The sequence below is a fragment of the Natrix helvetica genome, assembly GCF_964273705.1.
Source record: "Natrix helvetica genome assembly, chromosome: 2".
NCBI lineage: Eukaryota > Metazoa > Chordata > Lepidosauria > Squamata > Natricidae > Natrix > Natrix helvetica.
The window spans coordinates 291,189,694-291,202,468 of record NC_138552.1 but is presented as its reverse complement, the minus strand read 5'-3'; the positions used below and the strand labels follow the sequence as shown (position 1 = coordinate 291,202,468).

Genomic DNA, 12,775 nt, shown 5'->3' with positions numbered 1-12,775 from the left:
CCACGCCCACCAAGCCCAGCCCACAGAACCGGCTCAGATCCCTTATTGTCTTTGTTGCGGAGAGTTGTAATCCTGCCTTAGCCATCAAAGCGACTGGGTAACTTTGGGCCAATGACTCTCTCTCCGTCCAACCCCACCTCACCAGGTTGTTGTTGTAGCGAAAATAGGAGAAGGAAGGCAACTTGGATATGTTTGCTGCCTTAAGTTATTTGTAAAAATAATAAAGGCAGGAAAACGAATGAATGGATGGATGAATCCAGATGTATCACTAATGACACTACTGAATCCAGATGTATCACTACTGTATCAGACATTTTCCTCTTTATTGAGACTCTCACCATCTTCTGGGGTGAAACCTAAAAGTTAGGGGGGGGGGCGCTCAGGAAGTCCAGAACTTACCTCCTTCCAAGTTCTTGTGCTGTTTGCCTTCCGGGCCCCGTCCACCGCTGCCTGGTATTCACCCAAGTGAACCAACGTGGAGGCCAAGCGGCCAAAATTGGAGACGTTGTTGTACAGAAGTTTGGCTGCATCGTACATCTTCTCCTCGTAGCAACGGTCCCCAACCTACGGAGGCAAGAAGACGTCGGTGGGTCTGCGGTTTATGGGTTAAAAGAAACGGCTGGAGTCCCCCTGCACTGATTATGCCACGCTGACCACCAAGGGGTGAACACGCTGTGAAAGGCCACTCTTCCATCGTCCTGAAGGCGCAGACTAGAAGCGGTCCTAGTCCACCCTCAGCTGCAAAAGTGGATGAGGTTGGACCACTGTTTAGATTACCGGATGGGAAAAATCCTGAGAAAAATAGTGGATATAAATATATAAAAGATCTTCTCGGGTGATGGAGATCTCTAACCCTAACCCTAGCAACTTTAAGGTGCATGGACTTCAACTCCCAGAATTCTTCAAGCAGCCACTGAAGTACATACCCTGTTTCCCTGAAAATAAGCCCTCCCTGGATAATAAGCGTGCGCTAAAATAAGCCCTCTCCCGAAAATATTGCAACACAGCAGCAGCCATGAGGTGACCACGCTCGCCGCCTCCTGCGCCCCAAAAATAATAAGACCTCCCCAAAAATAAGGCCAAGCACTTATTTCTGGGGTCAAAAGAAAATAAGACCCTGTCTTTTAAAGCTATGTTTCTCAACCCTAGGAACATTTAAGACTGCGGTGTCCAAACTTGGGAACTTTAAGACTTGTGGACTTCAACTCCCAGAATTCCCCAGCCAGCATGGCTGGCTGGGGAATTCTGGGAGTTGAAGTTCACAAGTCTTAAAGTTCCCAAGTTTGGACACCCCTGATTTAAGACCTATGTACTTCAACTCTTTTAAAACCTACCGTGTTTCCCCGAAAATAAGACAGTGTCTTATAGGTCTTAAATGTTCCTAGGGTTGGGAAAAATAGCTTTAAGACCTTCCCTTTCACTAAGACATTCACTAAGGGAAAAATGCTATACAGGAAATCCTTGACTTACGACCAAAATTGAGCCCCAAATTCCTGTTGCTAAGCAAGGGAGTTGTCAAGTGAGTTCCGCCCCGTTTTGCAATTGGCAAGTGTCCGGATTTTGATCACATGATGCTGAAATGGTTGTGTGAGAAAAACACTGATAAGTCACTTTTTTTCAGTGCTGCTGTAACTTCGGACCATCACTTACAACGAAGAGTTGTAAGTTGAGGACTTCCTGTAACTGCATATTTCCAATTCATTCAGATTCCAATGCTTCTCCCTCTTCCGGAGTTTGGTCTCACTCCATCCCCCATTGCCTACCAAATCTCACTCACACCCCTCCACCTGATTCCACCACCTCCTCTGTGCTCTGACCATCAGTTGGCTAGGTTCCCACTACAGATCCTTCTCAAAATCCTAACACTGGGTACCTTACCCGAATCATCCCTCTTGTTGAGTGTGTTAAAGCTGCAACCAAACACATCAAATCTAAGGATTCTGTTTGTTCTGCAAGTCCCACAAAGAGATCAGAGCAGCAACTACAGCCGGACTCCCTCCCTACTTCCTTTCCCTTACAACCACCTTGTGAGGTGGGTGAGGTGAGAACCCATGACTAGCTCAAGAGCACCAGGGCAGGGTGGAGATTTGAACCAGCTTCTCTCTTCCTCCTTCACCCCTCCGAGGCTCCCAAGAAACTCCATCCCATTAACAACCCAGCAGACAAGAGGAAGGAGAGGGGAAAATAAAATATAAAGGAAATGCTACGATTGGGTAGCAATTCTTACAAACATCACCAAGTCGCCTTGCAGGGGAGGGGCGGCATAAAAATTTAATAAACAATAAATAAAAGGGGTGGGGGATGGAGGAACTACTGACTATCCCAACCCTACAGAGATGGAAGGCAGAAGTCTAATCCCAGAATTAAAATAGAATAACAGAGTTGGAAGGGACCTTGGAGGTCTTCTAGTCCAACCCCCTGCTTAGGCAGGAAACCCTATACCGTTTCAGACAAATGGCTATCCAACATCTTCTTTAAAAATTCCAGTGTTGGGGCATTCACAACTTCTGAAGACAAGTTGTTCCACTGATTAATTGTTCTAACTGTCAGGAAATTTCTCCTTAGTTCTAAGTTGCTTCTCTCCTTGATTAGTTTCCACCCATTGCTTCTTGTCCTGCTCTCAGGTGCTTTGGGGAATAGCTTGACTTTCTTAATCCAAGGATTAAGAAAAACCCTCAGATTAAAACAAAACAAAAGAAAAAAAAACCAGGAGGGAAGCACTCACTTGCTGAATGTGGGCGTTGTTGGGCCCGTTGATGAATTCTTCCAGTTCGGCCAGGCGGTTTGTTTTGGCCAGTGCAAAGATGAGCTCCGTCTCCACGTAGGATTCCCGGGCCTTTCTACGGGCCATCTGCAAATACTTCACCAGCTCCTCCCAGTTGCCTAAGTGGGGGACAAAAAAAAGGGGGAGGGGGGAGGCAGCTCCTAGTCACATTGCAGGATCCATTGGAGGGCCCTTCAGTTCCTATCCTTCAAAAAGGAGACGGGAGAGAAGGTTTTAACGGCCATGGCGATGCCAGCCTCGCCGGGGCAGTGCTCAGCCGGTGACAAATGTCCCTTTAAAACCAGGAATGGGAAGGGGGGCTGGGAGGAGGAAAGAGAGAGGCATCCCAGCGTGTGCAGGCCAGTTGAAATCAAAAAGACTGAGCCATCAGTGTGACGATTAAGTTCTACTTGAAGCTCGGGCTGTGTGTGGAATTTTATTAGAGCCAAACAGTTGCTCAATTCTTGCACAGTAGAACACAAGCTTCCCAAAACTGGGAGGAAGGGGGGGGGGGAAATCAGGTCAGCCAAACAATCCACTTCTTTGTCATTCACTCGTTATACTGGGCATGTCCGTTCACACATCTGTTGCCGAATAAATGCACTTCACAAGCACACGGGCTCCTTTCCTGTCGGAGAGGGGACAACTTCTAGCCTGCGTACAGACGAGCGCAGCGAAAGGGATCTGAAGAGAGAACCGTGTTGAATGGGGGAGATGACGCCCGAATTGCATTCGCTCGGGGAAAGAGACGGGAGGAGGGGACGGCCAATGTTCATGTTAGAAGCCGTCTCTCATTTCAGAGGCTTTTGTTGTGACTTTTGTAATCAACACGAAGGGAATCGAGAAAGCTGGAAGACACTGGGGGAAAGATGAGTCAGTGGGATCCCAAGAGATATATATGAGATCCTTGGTGCTCTCTGAGCTTGTTTTCTTGTAGACATTTCATTACCTAACTAGGCAAGTGTTGTGGCCCACCAGTGGAGATGGCGGCAGAGTCAGACAGTGAGGAGGTTGGGGAGGAAGATGGACCAGTCCTGGAGTCTGGAGAAGGCTCTGAGGAGGGCTCTGCTTCGGAAGCAGGGATGAGGCCGGAGCCGTTTGACAGTTATCAGCTGCCCTCAGAGTCAGACATCAGTGGGGCAGAAGAACAGCTGGAGCCTGTTCCCAGTGTGCGCATGCACAGAGTTGTTAGGAGAGAACAACTGAGGACCAAGGGACGACTCGGGAAGAAAGGCACACGGGGGACACTGAATGGCCCCTCCCTGCCTGGGGAATAAATAGAAGCAAAGGGGGAGGGGTGTCTGCAGGACACAATTAGGTCTCCGAAGCGAGGCGTGGGAGGAGTCACATGTGGGTATTAAAACGGCCCATTTGCCCGGAGACGGAGGTAAATTTGAAGCCACTCCCTCTGCTTCCTCCTCGTGACTCCCAGATTAACCTCAGTCTTCAGCCCAGAAGGAGTAACTTTTTGACGCTCCACTTGGAGAGGTTTTTTGCTCCTTGTATCTTGTCTTGTTCCTTTCCATTTGTGATTCCTCCCACCTCTCTCCTTGCGTCTCTGTGCTGTTTAAATTTCTGTTTTGACCTCGCACAAGCTGGATTTGTTGGATACAGGGAGCCCCGAACCGCTGGGCGGTTAAAGGGGAGGCTCCAGGCCGCACTCCGGAGAGCACAGTATTGCACGACCCCTAGTTCCATCGGTAGGGGTCGCGGAACAGCTCCAGAGGCTACTTTCCATAGGGCTCAGGACCATCGGTTAATCTGGGGAGTCACGAGAGGAAGCACTCACTTCTGTCCAGCACCTTCCAGAGGACGGGAGAGGTCCTGGTACCGCCTGGACGTCCGTAGGGCCCTGCGCATCTACCTCAGGCACACGGCTGCCTTCAGGAAGTCGGAGGCGCTTTTCGTATCCTTCCAGCCTTCTTCCAGGGGGGTGAAGGTATCACCCGCCACCATCAGCAGGTGGATCAGGTTAGCTATCACTAAGGCCTATGAGGTACGGGGGATTCCGGTCCCTGAGGGCATCACGGCGCACTCAACCAGGAGTGTGGCTACCTCTGCGGCCTGGGCTACCCAGGTGCCCATTGAGGATATATGCAGGGCGGCCGCTTGGGCTTCTCCTTCTCCTTTCATTAGGCATTACTGGCTGGATGCCTCTGCCTTTGCAGATGCATCTTTTGGTAGGAGGGTTCTCCAGGGTGTGTTGGACACTCGGGGGGCTCAGGCCCAATGATTCCCTCCCATGGACATCTGGCTTTGGTATGTCCCACATGTGACTCCTCCCACGCCTCGCTTCGGAGACTGCCAGTTGGTCTTACCTGAACTGCATGTCTAGAAGCGGTCGTGGGAGGAGTCACTTCCCGCCCGTACTGTGCCTGAGGGAGCTTAGCAGTTGGTCAGTCAGGCCTGGGGGGAGGGAGTTGTTGTCCCTTGTTCTTGTTCCCTTCCCTCCCAGGCTCTTCTTGGACTGGACCATCAGTTAATCTGGGGAGTCACGAGGAGGAAGCAGAGGGAGTGGCTTCAAATTTAACTCAGTCTCCGGGCAAATGGGCCGTGTTAATACCCACATGTGACTCCTCCCACAACCGCTTCTAGACATGCAGTTAAGGTAAGACCAACTGACATTTGCTTATTATTGTGAAGATTTGCTTATCTGAGTCCCTGTCTCAGAGAGACTCCTTGCCAGGTATTTCATTGAACAGCATTGCGACTGGAAGCTCAGCCTGGCAACTATTCAAGGACCGATAAGGACTGTTATTGCAATTAAACCTTGAAAGGCTTATCGGCGGGACTTTTCTGGATGTGAATGCCAGGAATTCACATTAACCAAATAAAAAGGGGGGTATTTTTCGGGACAAGGAGTCTGTTTTGTGATTCTGTTAAGCCTGGGTCAAAAGACTAACCCCCCCCCCCCCCGCAGGCAGGATGCAACCCGCTGGCCTCGAGTTTGACACCCCTGATGTAGAGCGACGGGAGACACATTTTGTGTACTCACGAAGGCTACTTCATGGGGCGCAGGGGCGAGGAAGAAATCCTTACCGCTTGCGTTGGCAGCCTGGACAACTTCCATGTAGGACGACGGGTCGTCTGCTTTGATGTAGGAGTCGATGGCTTCCTTCACCATCCCTTTCTGGAGTTGGGCTTTGGCAAGTTGGCTCCACACCGCCGGCTCATTGCAACGTTCGGCAAACTCGTAGGCCCGGTCCAGGTTCCCAATGTGCTCGATCAAAACCTAGGAAAAGAGAGCGCGATAACTTTTTACCACCAGAGCCTTGTGAAGGTGGGCTCACTTATTAAGAAATCCAAAAGAACAGCGTAAGACTTGACGTAACAGACCCCAAGTCAGAATTTATCCCCCGCCCTCTGACCCCTACAAAAAGACCCCAAAGGGGGAGACTCTCATCAGCAACACAAGCACGTATCCGGCCCAGGGGCCGTAGTTTGAGGGTCCCTGATTTAATGCAATATAAAAAATGCAAATAATTTTTCTGCGGGCACCACCAAAAGTTTCTCTCGGACCACAGGTGGTCCACGGACCACCAGTTGGTGACCGCTGACCTGGATGACTGAAAATCTCCATAGACTGAGTAGTGTACTGATGATGTTACCTATTTTGGTGATGAAATGTCTGCAAGAAAACTACCAAGCCCAACAGAGCGCCAAGGCCCGCGCAAAAAAAAGGGGGCGTCATAAATGCTAACTTTAGCAAAGACCAGATGGGTTTTAGAGGCGCATCAGGAGATGGAAGTCAAGGCCAAAGATAAAAGCCACTTTCAGCCATTGTTGGCAGGTCAAATTTGGTTCTGAAGGGTTACCTGGACGGCAGAAGTGTTAACATCAAATTTCCGAAAGATGGCAAAGGCTTCTTCAAAGAGCTCGTTGCTGATGGCGATGTTGGCGATGTCAGGGGCATCATAGTTATCCAGGCGATTGATGTATTCCATGACCCGGGTGCGATCGGCCTTGATGGCTGTCAGAATGAGCAGATTCTGGAGGTTCCTTTAATTTAAAAAAAAGCAATTAAAAAGGCAAATGGATCATCAAGACAAACTGGAGACTTACTGGACTTCAACAGACAAATTTAAGACGCATGTGGACTTCAACTCCCAGAATTCCCCAGCCAGCAAAGTGCATCTTAAAATGATCAAAGTTTGGAAAAACTAATTTAGGCTATTTGATTTGTCTATTTTAAGATGTTGAATAGTGAAAAGAAGAAAGTCACTTCTCCAAATACAGGTAGTCCTTGCTGTGGCCCACTAGCGGCCAGCGGAGCTGACAGTAGATTCGGACAGTGAGGTGGTTGGGGAGGAAGATGGGCCAGTCCTGGAGTCTGGGGAAGGCTCTGATGAGGGCTCTGTGGGAGGCAGAGATGGGGCCAGAGCTGTTTGACAGTTATCAGCTGCCTTCAGAGTCAGACATCAGTGAGGCAGAAGAACAGCTGGAGCCTGTTCCCAGTGTGCGCATGTGCAGAGTTGCCAGACGAAGGGAACAGCTAAAGAACAGGGGTTGACTTGAGAGTAAGGTCAGATGATGAATGGCCCCTCCCAGAGGAAATAAAAGAGGAGCGAAAGGGGAGTGGAGTTTGCAGGAGACAATTAGTTCGCTTAATGGGTTCATGACTCTCCGTTTTGCAGATATCGGCCTGTCAGCTCTCCAAGCCAGATAAGGTCTCTGACTGTAAATCCTCTGTGGAAAGACTTTGTTGGATGGGAATGAGTTTGCTTCGGGAAGCCTAGGTCAGAACAGTCCTCAACTTACAAGCATTCATTTAGTGACCGTTCGAAATTACAACAGTGAAAAAAGTGACTTATGACCGTTTTTCACAGTTATGGCTTTAGTAGCATCCCCAGGAACATGTGATCAAAATTCAGAGACTTGGCAACTGGTTCATACTTATGACCGTTGCTGTGTCCCAGGGTCACGTGATCCCCTTTTGCGACCTTCTGACCAGCAAAGTCAATGGGAAAGACAGATTCGCTTAACAACCGGGTTACTAACTTTATCAAATGCAGTGATTCACTTAACAACGATGGCAAGAAAGGTCGTAAAATGATGGGGCAAAACACAAGAAATGTCTTTCGGAGTTTGTTGCAGACATCAAATCCAGAAAGCACACACAGGTAACTGATACAGCAGGATTCATTAACTTCTCTTTATATGTAATATAATACATAATAAATATACAATACCAACAGCTGGTTCACAGACAGAATATGGTTTCAGTTTCAATTCAGCAGACTAGAGTAGTTTCAGTTTCAATTCTCAGCACAGCCCTCAGAGCTGCAGGGCTCAACCACGCCCAGGCTCCAATCTGTTTCAGCTCCCACTGGCTGACCTTGTTACTAAGCCCCATTCATTGGCTGACCTTGTTACCATGTCTCTGCCAGTTCATGAATATTCTGACAATGTCTCACTTAACAACAGAAATGTTGGACTCAATTGTGGTCGCAAGTCGAGGACTGCCTGTATTATCGGGTAGGGGAAAAGATCAAATGACACATCAAGAAGGGAAGGCAGGGTATGTCATAGGTCCAATCAATTAGGGATGTGCATCTTGTGGGCCCACGAAAAAGGCTCTTCTCAGTGGTGGCCCCTTCTCTATGGAACATCATTTTCCTCATGGGACAGTTGCACCTCACCTTATTCCTTTTCCAAAAGGCCTTAATGAGGTGGTTTCTTCAGGGGGTCTGGGGACCCCAAATGGGGGGGGGGGAATCAACCAAGTGGTTGATTTGATTGTATTGCTGCTACCTTGGGGATGAGTGATGTGGGGCTTATGGGTTTTTATGTTATGGTTTTTCATGTTGTGAGCCAACTGGAGTCACCCGTGTGTGTGTGTGTGTGTGTGTGTGTGTGTGTGTGTGTGCCGGGCAGCCATTAATTTATTAAATAGGTAGGCAGGTGGGTAGATGAAATATTGATAGATAGAAAGATGGGTAGACAGAAAAGAGTGATACAGGTAGTCCTCAAGTTACAACAGTTTGTTTAGTGGCTGCCTGAAGTTACAACAGCACTGAAAAAAGTGAGTTACTATCATTTTTCACACTTTGTGATCCCCATGGTCACGCCATCAAAATTCAGATGCTTGGCAACTGGTTCTTATTTAAGATGGTTAAGTGTCCTGGGGTCATGTGATCGCTTTTTTTGACACCCCCCCCCCAAATCAATGGGGAAACCAGATTTCCTTAACAACCGCAGTGATTTCCTTAGCAACCGTGGCAAGAAAGGTCATAAAACGGGGCAAACCTCACTGAACAACTGAGTCGCTTAGCAACCGAAAGTTTGGTCTCAATTGTGGTCGTAAGTAGGTCGAGGCCTACTTCTATGCAGGCATAGACAGAAAGACAGAAAGATGGAACACGTAGGTAGATAGGTGGGTGTGTAGACAAAACCTATGGACAGAGAGAAAGATTGTCAGATGCGCAAAATACCAACCTGTGTTCGCTGAACACGGAATTATCCAAGACAATTTTCTCCAGCAGTTCAATAAGTTCATTCGGGAGGTCAGCGGTCATGAACGCCTTGACGGTAACAGAGACCTCTTCGGGATCCTGCGTCTCGGACAGAGCTGTCTGCACAACCTGCCAATCAAAGAGGTTGCAATGTTCAACCGAGGATTGCTTATTCCAAAGTCATCACACATGGAAGCAAACCCAGGGGCGCCAGAGAGCATACCTGGTCAATGAGAGGCCGCCGGTAAGGGTTGCTTTCTAACAGCACGCTGGCCCACAGTTCTGGATCCTTACGGCGCACCAGGTAACGGGACAGGCTCTTGAAGAGTGAGTTCTCGTTGCACACCTGGAGGACAAATGGGTTGACACAATGACGATGAGGGACACCTTTGGTGGGGGAAGGAACAAAGATTTGTAGTACCAATGGGACAGAATATTTATAGTTGTGGTTTGGAATTATGCGGTCCTTTTTTTTTAACAAAACGTTTTTTATTAAACACATTAAAATATTGGACATAGTGTAACCACACCCTGGCAATGTCTTTGCCATACATACTAGAATATAAAGTTAAATATTATAACCACCGTGCTTGTTTACAATTGGTCTATTCAGTATTTACAAATATAAGGATATAGTATTTCCATCCATGTTGCTTTATTCTTGTCTTATACGTTTTTACTGTTATGATGTCATACATAATTCTAATCTCCATTCTATAAATCTTAGTCATTTTGGGTCTTTCCTTTTTTGGAATCTTAGTTATTTGGGGTCTTTCCTTTTTTGTTCCAACCATCGATAAAATTTATTCCAGATCTTATAATATTCTGATTCGTCTTTGTTCTTCAATTCCCATGTCAATTTATCAATTTCAGCACAAATTTTCCTAATGGAATTATGAGGTCCTTGATGCTCTCTGAACTTGGTTGTTTTCCTACATGGGCTCTGAGCAAGTCCAGAGCCTAGACTCAGTTTCCCCCAAATGTACAAACCAAGGATAGCAATGGCTTCACTTCTCATGAACGAGCAAGCTTAAAGGGCCACAAAGAATGTAAAAAAAGAGGTATTTTCAGAAAGGTCTGTACAATAACTGAGGTCATTCACAGTGCATGAGGTCAACTGGAGAACATTTGTAACTCAGGTCTCAACTGTGGCCGTAAATCGAGACTCCATATACCAGAGGTGGGGAAACACGGCCCTTTGATGACTTGTGGACTTCAACTCCCAGAATTCCTGAGCCAGCTGGGAAACACGGCCCTTTGATGACTGGTGGGCTTCAACTCCCAGAATTCCTGAGCCAGCCATGCTGGCTCAGGAATTCTGGGAGTTGAAGTCCACCAGTCATCAAAGGGCAGTGGTTCCCCACCCCTGCTCTATACCAAAGGGATTCCAAAATAATGAACCAAGACTCTACTTCCCATCCGTTTTGGCCACCCATTTCCAAGAAACTCACGTTGATCAGCTCCTGATCACACTGTCCTCGCTCGTAAGCCACGCAAGCTAGATGAGGATCTCTCTTCTCACAGTACTTCCCCACCACGCGGCTGTCGTAATAAGGGTTCTCTCGTAAAAACCTTTCCGGGTTGTTGTTACTGTCGATGTAAATTTTAGCCAGGGCATTGTGGGTAGCTGGTTCTTCGCAACCCTCGTGGATTCTGGCCTCTAGCCATGGCAGGAGGAGTTTCAACCTAAGGAGAGAACAGGCATTTGGGTTTTAGACAAGCTCCCAAACTGGGGTGACAGTTGTTGTCTTCTACGACTGGTGTCCCCAACCTTTACTGTTATAAAACTATCTGATAACCCGGGGTATTTATCCTAATCCTGTATTAGACAGGATTTCTAATGTTGGATTTCCCCCCCTAGCAGACCCTTGTGGAGTACTGTGAAGCCATTATCATGCCAACTCCACTGCGTTGTACAGTAGAAGCCATTTTACGGCAGTACACAAGAAGCCATTTTAAGGCACAACAGGCTGTACCTTAACAGAATATAGACCCCGATGGGATTTTTAGGGGTGGTTTACTCCCACAGTATTTGTTTTCAAAGAGTAAGCCATCTGTGTACCAAGTTTGGTTGAAATTGCTTGAGGTGTTCCAGAGTTATGCTGGAACACACACATACAGAGACAGCCATTACATATATTATATTATTATATATTATATTATTTATAATAAATAAAATAAAATAATAAAATCCTTGCAGATTTTATTTTATTTCATGAGTTCACATATGGAGTTCCTGATCTCTTCTTCCCAAGCAAACTGGTCCAGCCTGCTCATTATGCTAACAAACTCCTATCCCATCTGTGGATTCAACCAGGGTTATTGTCTGAATTCCTCCAGGCTAATTTCTCAACCTAGTCCTAGTTGAATGTTTTTCAAAACTTGGCAACTTTAAGGCTTGCGGACTTCCAACACCCAGAATTCCCCAGCCAGCCATGTTCAAAGTACAGAAGAAGAAGAAGACTGGCAGACTGACAGTCGTAGAAATGAAACAAAACCAAAATAAAATAAATATTGGCTATTCTGCCAGCTGTTAGCTCCGGAACTGAAACCTGCGGTGGAATTCTCCGGAAATTACCTGTTCCTTTTTTCCACTTCGGCGACAAGTTCATCGGTGGAGAACTGGCCTCGCACCACCAGGATCAGGTTCTTGATGACGTCTTCAGAGCAGTCCACGTCCAACAAGCCGCCAATGACCACCGGCAGACGGCTGGGGTTCACCTGAGGCCATCATTCAAGTCAAGTCAATTTCAAATCAAGTGTAGGGTAGTCAGTTCTTTAGACTGGATGTAGCTGCCCGCTCCAGGGGACCCTGTGCCTTAACAGACGGCCTTACCTTTTGCACGTAGATCTCAATATATTTCTGAAGATTGTTCCTATACAGGTACAGGACTAGGTCGTGGACAAAGTCAAAGCGGTCGCAAACAATGATCAGCGGGAGCTGGTCTGTCAACTTGGCTTCCTGCAAACAGAAAGCAAGAATTTGATGGTTTGTTTATTTCATGGCTGTCTAGAGCTGCCATGCTCTATAGCAAAAAGCCAACCATCAATCAAAACATAACCGCTCAATCTTTTAAAAACACCTAATATAGCAAATACAAATTGGCAACCAAATGTTGTGGCCCGCCAACGGCCAGCAGAGTTGGCAGCAGATTCGGACAGTGAGGAGGTTGGGGAGGAAGGTGGGGCAGTCCTGGAGTCTGGGGAAGGCTCTGATGAGGGCTCTGTGTCAGAGGCAGAGAGGGGACCAGGGCCGTCTGACAGTTATCAGCTGCCTTCAGAGTCAGACATCAGTGGGGCAGATGAACAGCTGGAGCCTGTTTCCAGTGTGCCCATGCAGGGAACAGCTAAAGAACAGGGGTCGACTTGGGAGTAAGGCCACAGGTGGACGATGAATGGCCCCTCCCAGAGGAAATAAAACAGGAGCGAAAGGGGAGTGGAGTTTGCAGGAGACAATTAATTCACTTAAGACTCCTTGCCTGGAAGCTCTCCAAGCCAGATAAGGTCTGTAATTGTAAATCCTGCCTTGAAAGACTTTACTGGATGTGAATGAGCAGAA

At 47.5% G+C, this 12,775-nt stretch overlaps 1 protein-coding gene across 1 annotated transcript in view; it reads right to left on the bottom strand.

The window, feature by feature from the left end:
* Positions 1–12,775, bottom strand: part of CLTC (clathrin heavy chain) — a 112,666-nt gene that overhangs the window by 26,255 nt on the left and 73,636 nt on the right. The window contains exons 15-23 of the mRNA XM_081945372.1: positions 12,053–12,178; positions 11,795–11,937; positions 10,668–10,902; positions 9,440–9,562; positions 9,200–9,345; positions 6,580–6,763; positions 5,804–5,996; positions 2,726–2,883; positions 400–564 (exon numbers count right to left, since the gene is read on the bottom strand). Coding sequence (XP_081801498.1) covers positions 400–564; positions 2,726–2,883; positions 5,804–5,996; positions 6,580–6,763; positions 9,200–9,345; positions 9,440–9,562; positions 10,668–10,902; positions 11,795–11,937; positions 12,053–12,178 — 1,473 coding nt within the window. The remainder of the gene's footprint in view (positions 1–399; positions 565–2,725; positions 2,884–5,803; positions 5,997–6,579; positions 6,764–9,199; positions 9,346–9,439; positions 9,563–10,667; positions 10,903–11,794; positions 11,938–12,052; positions 12,179–12,775) is intronic.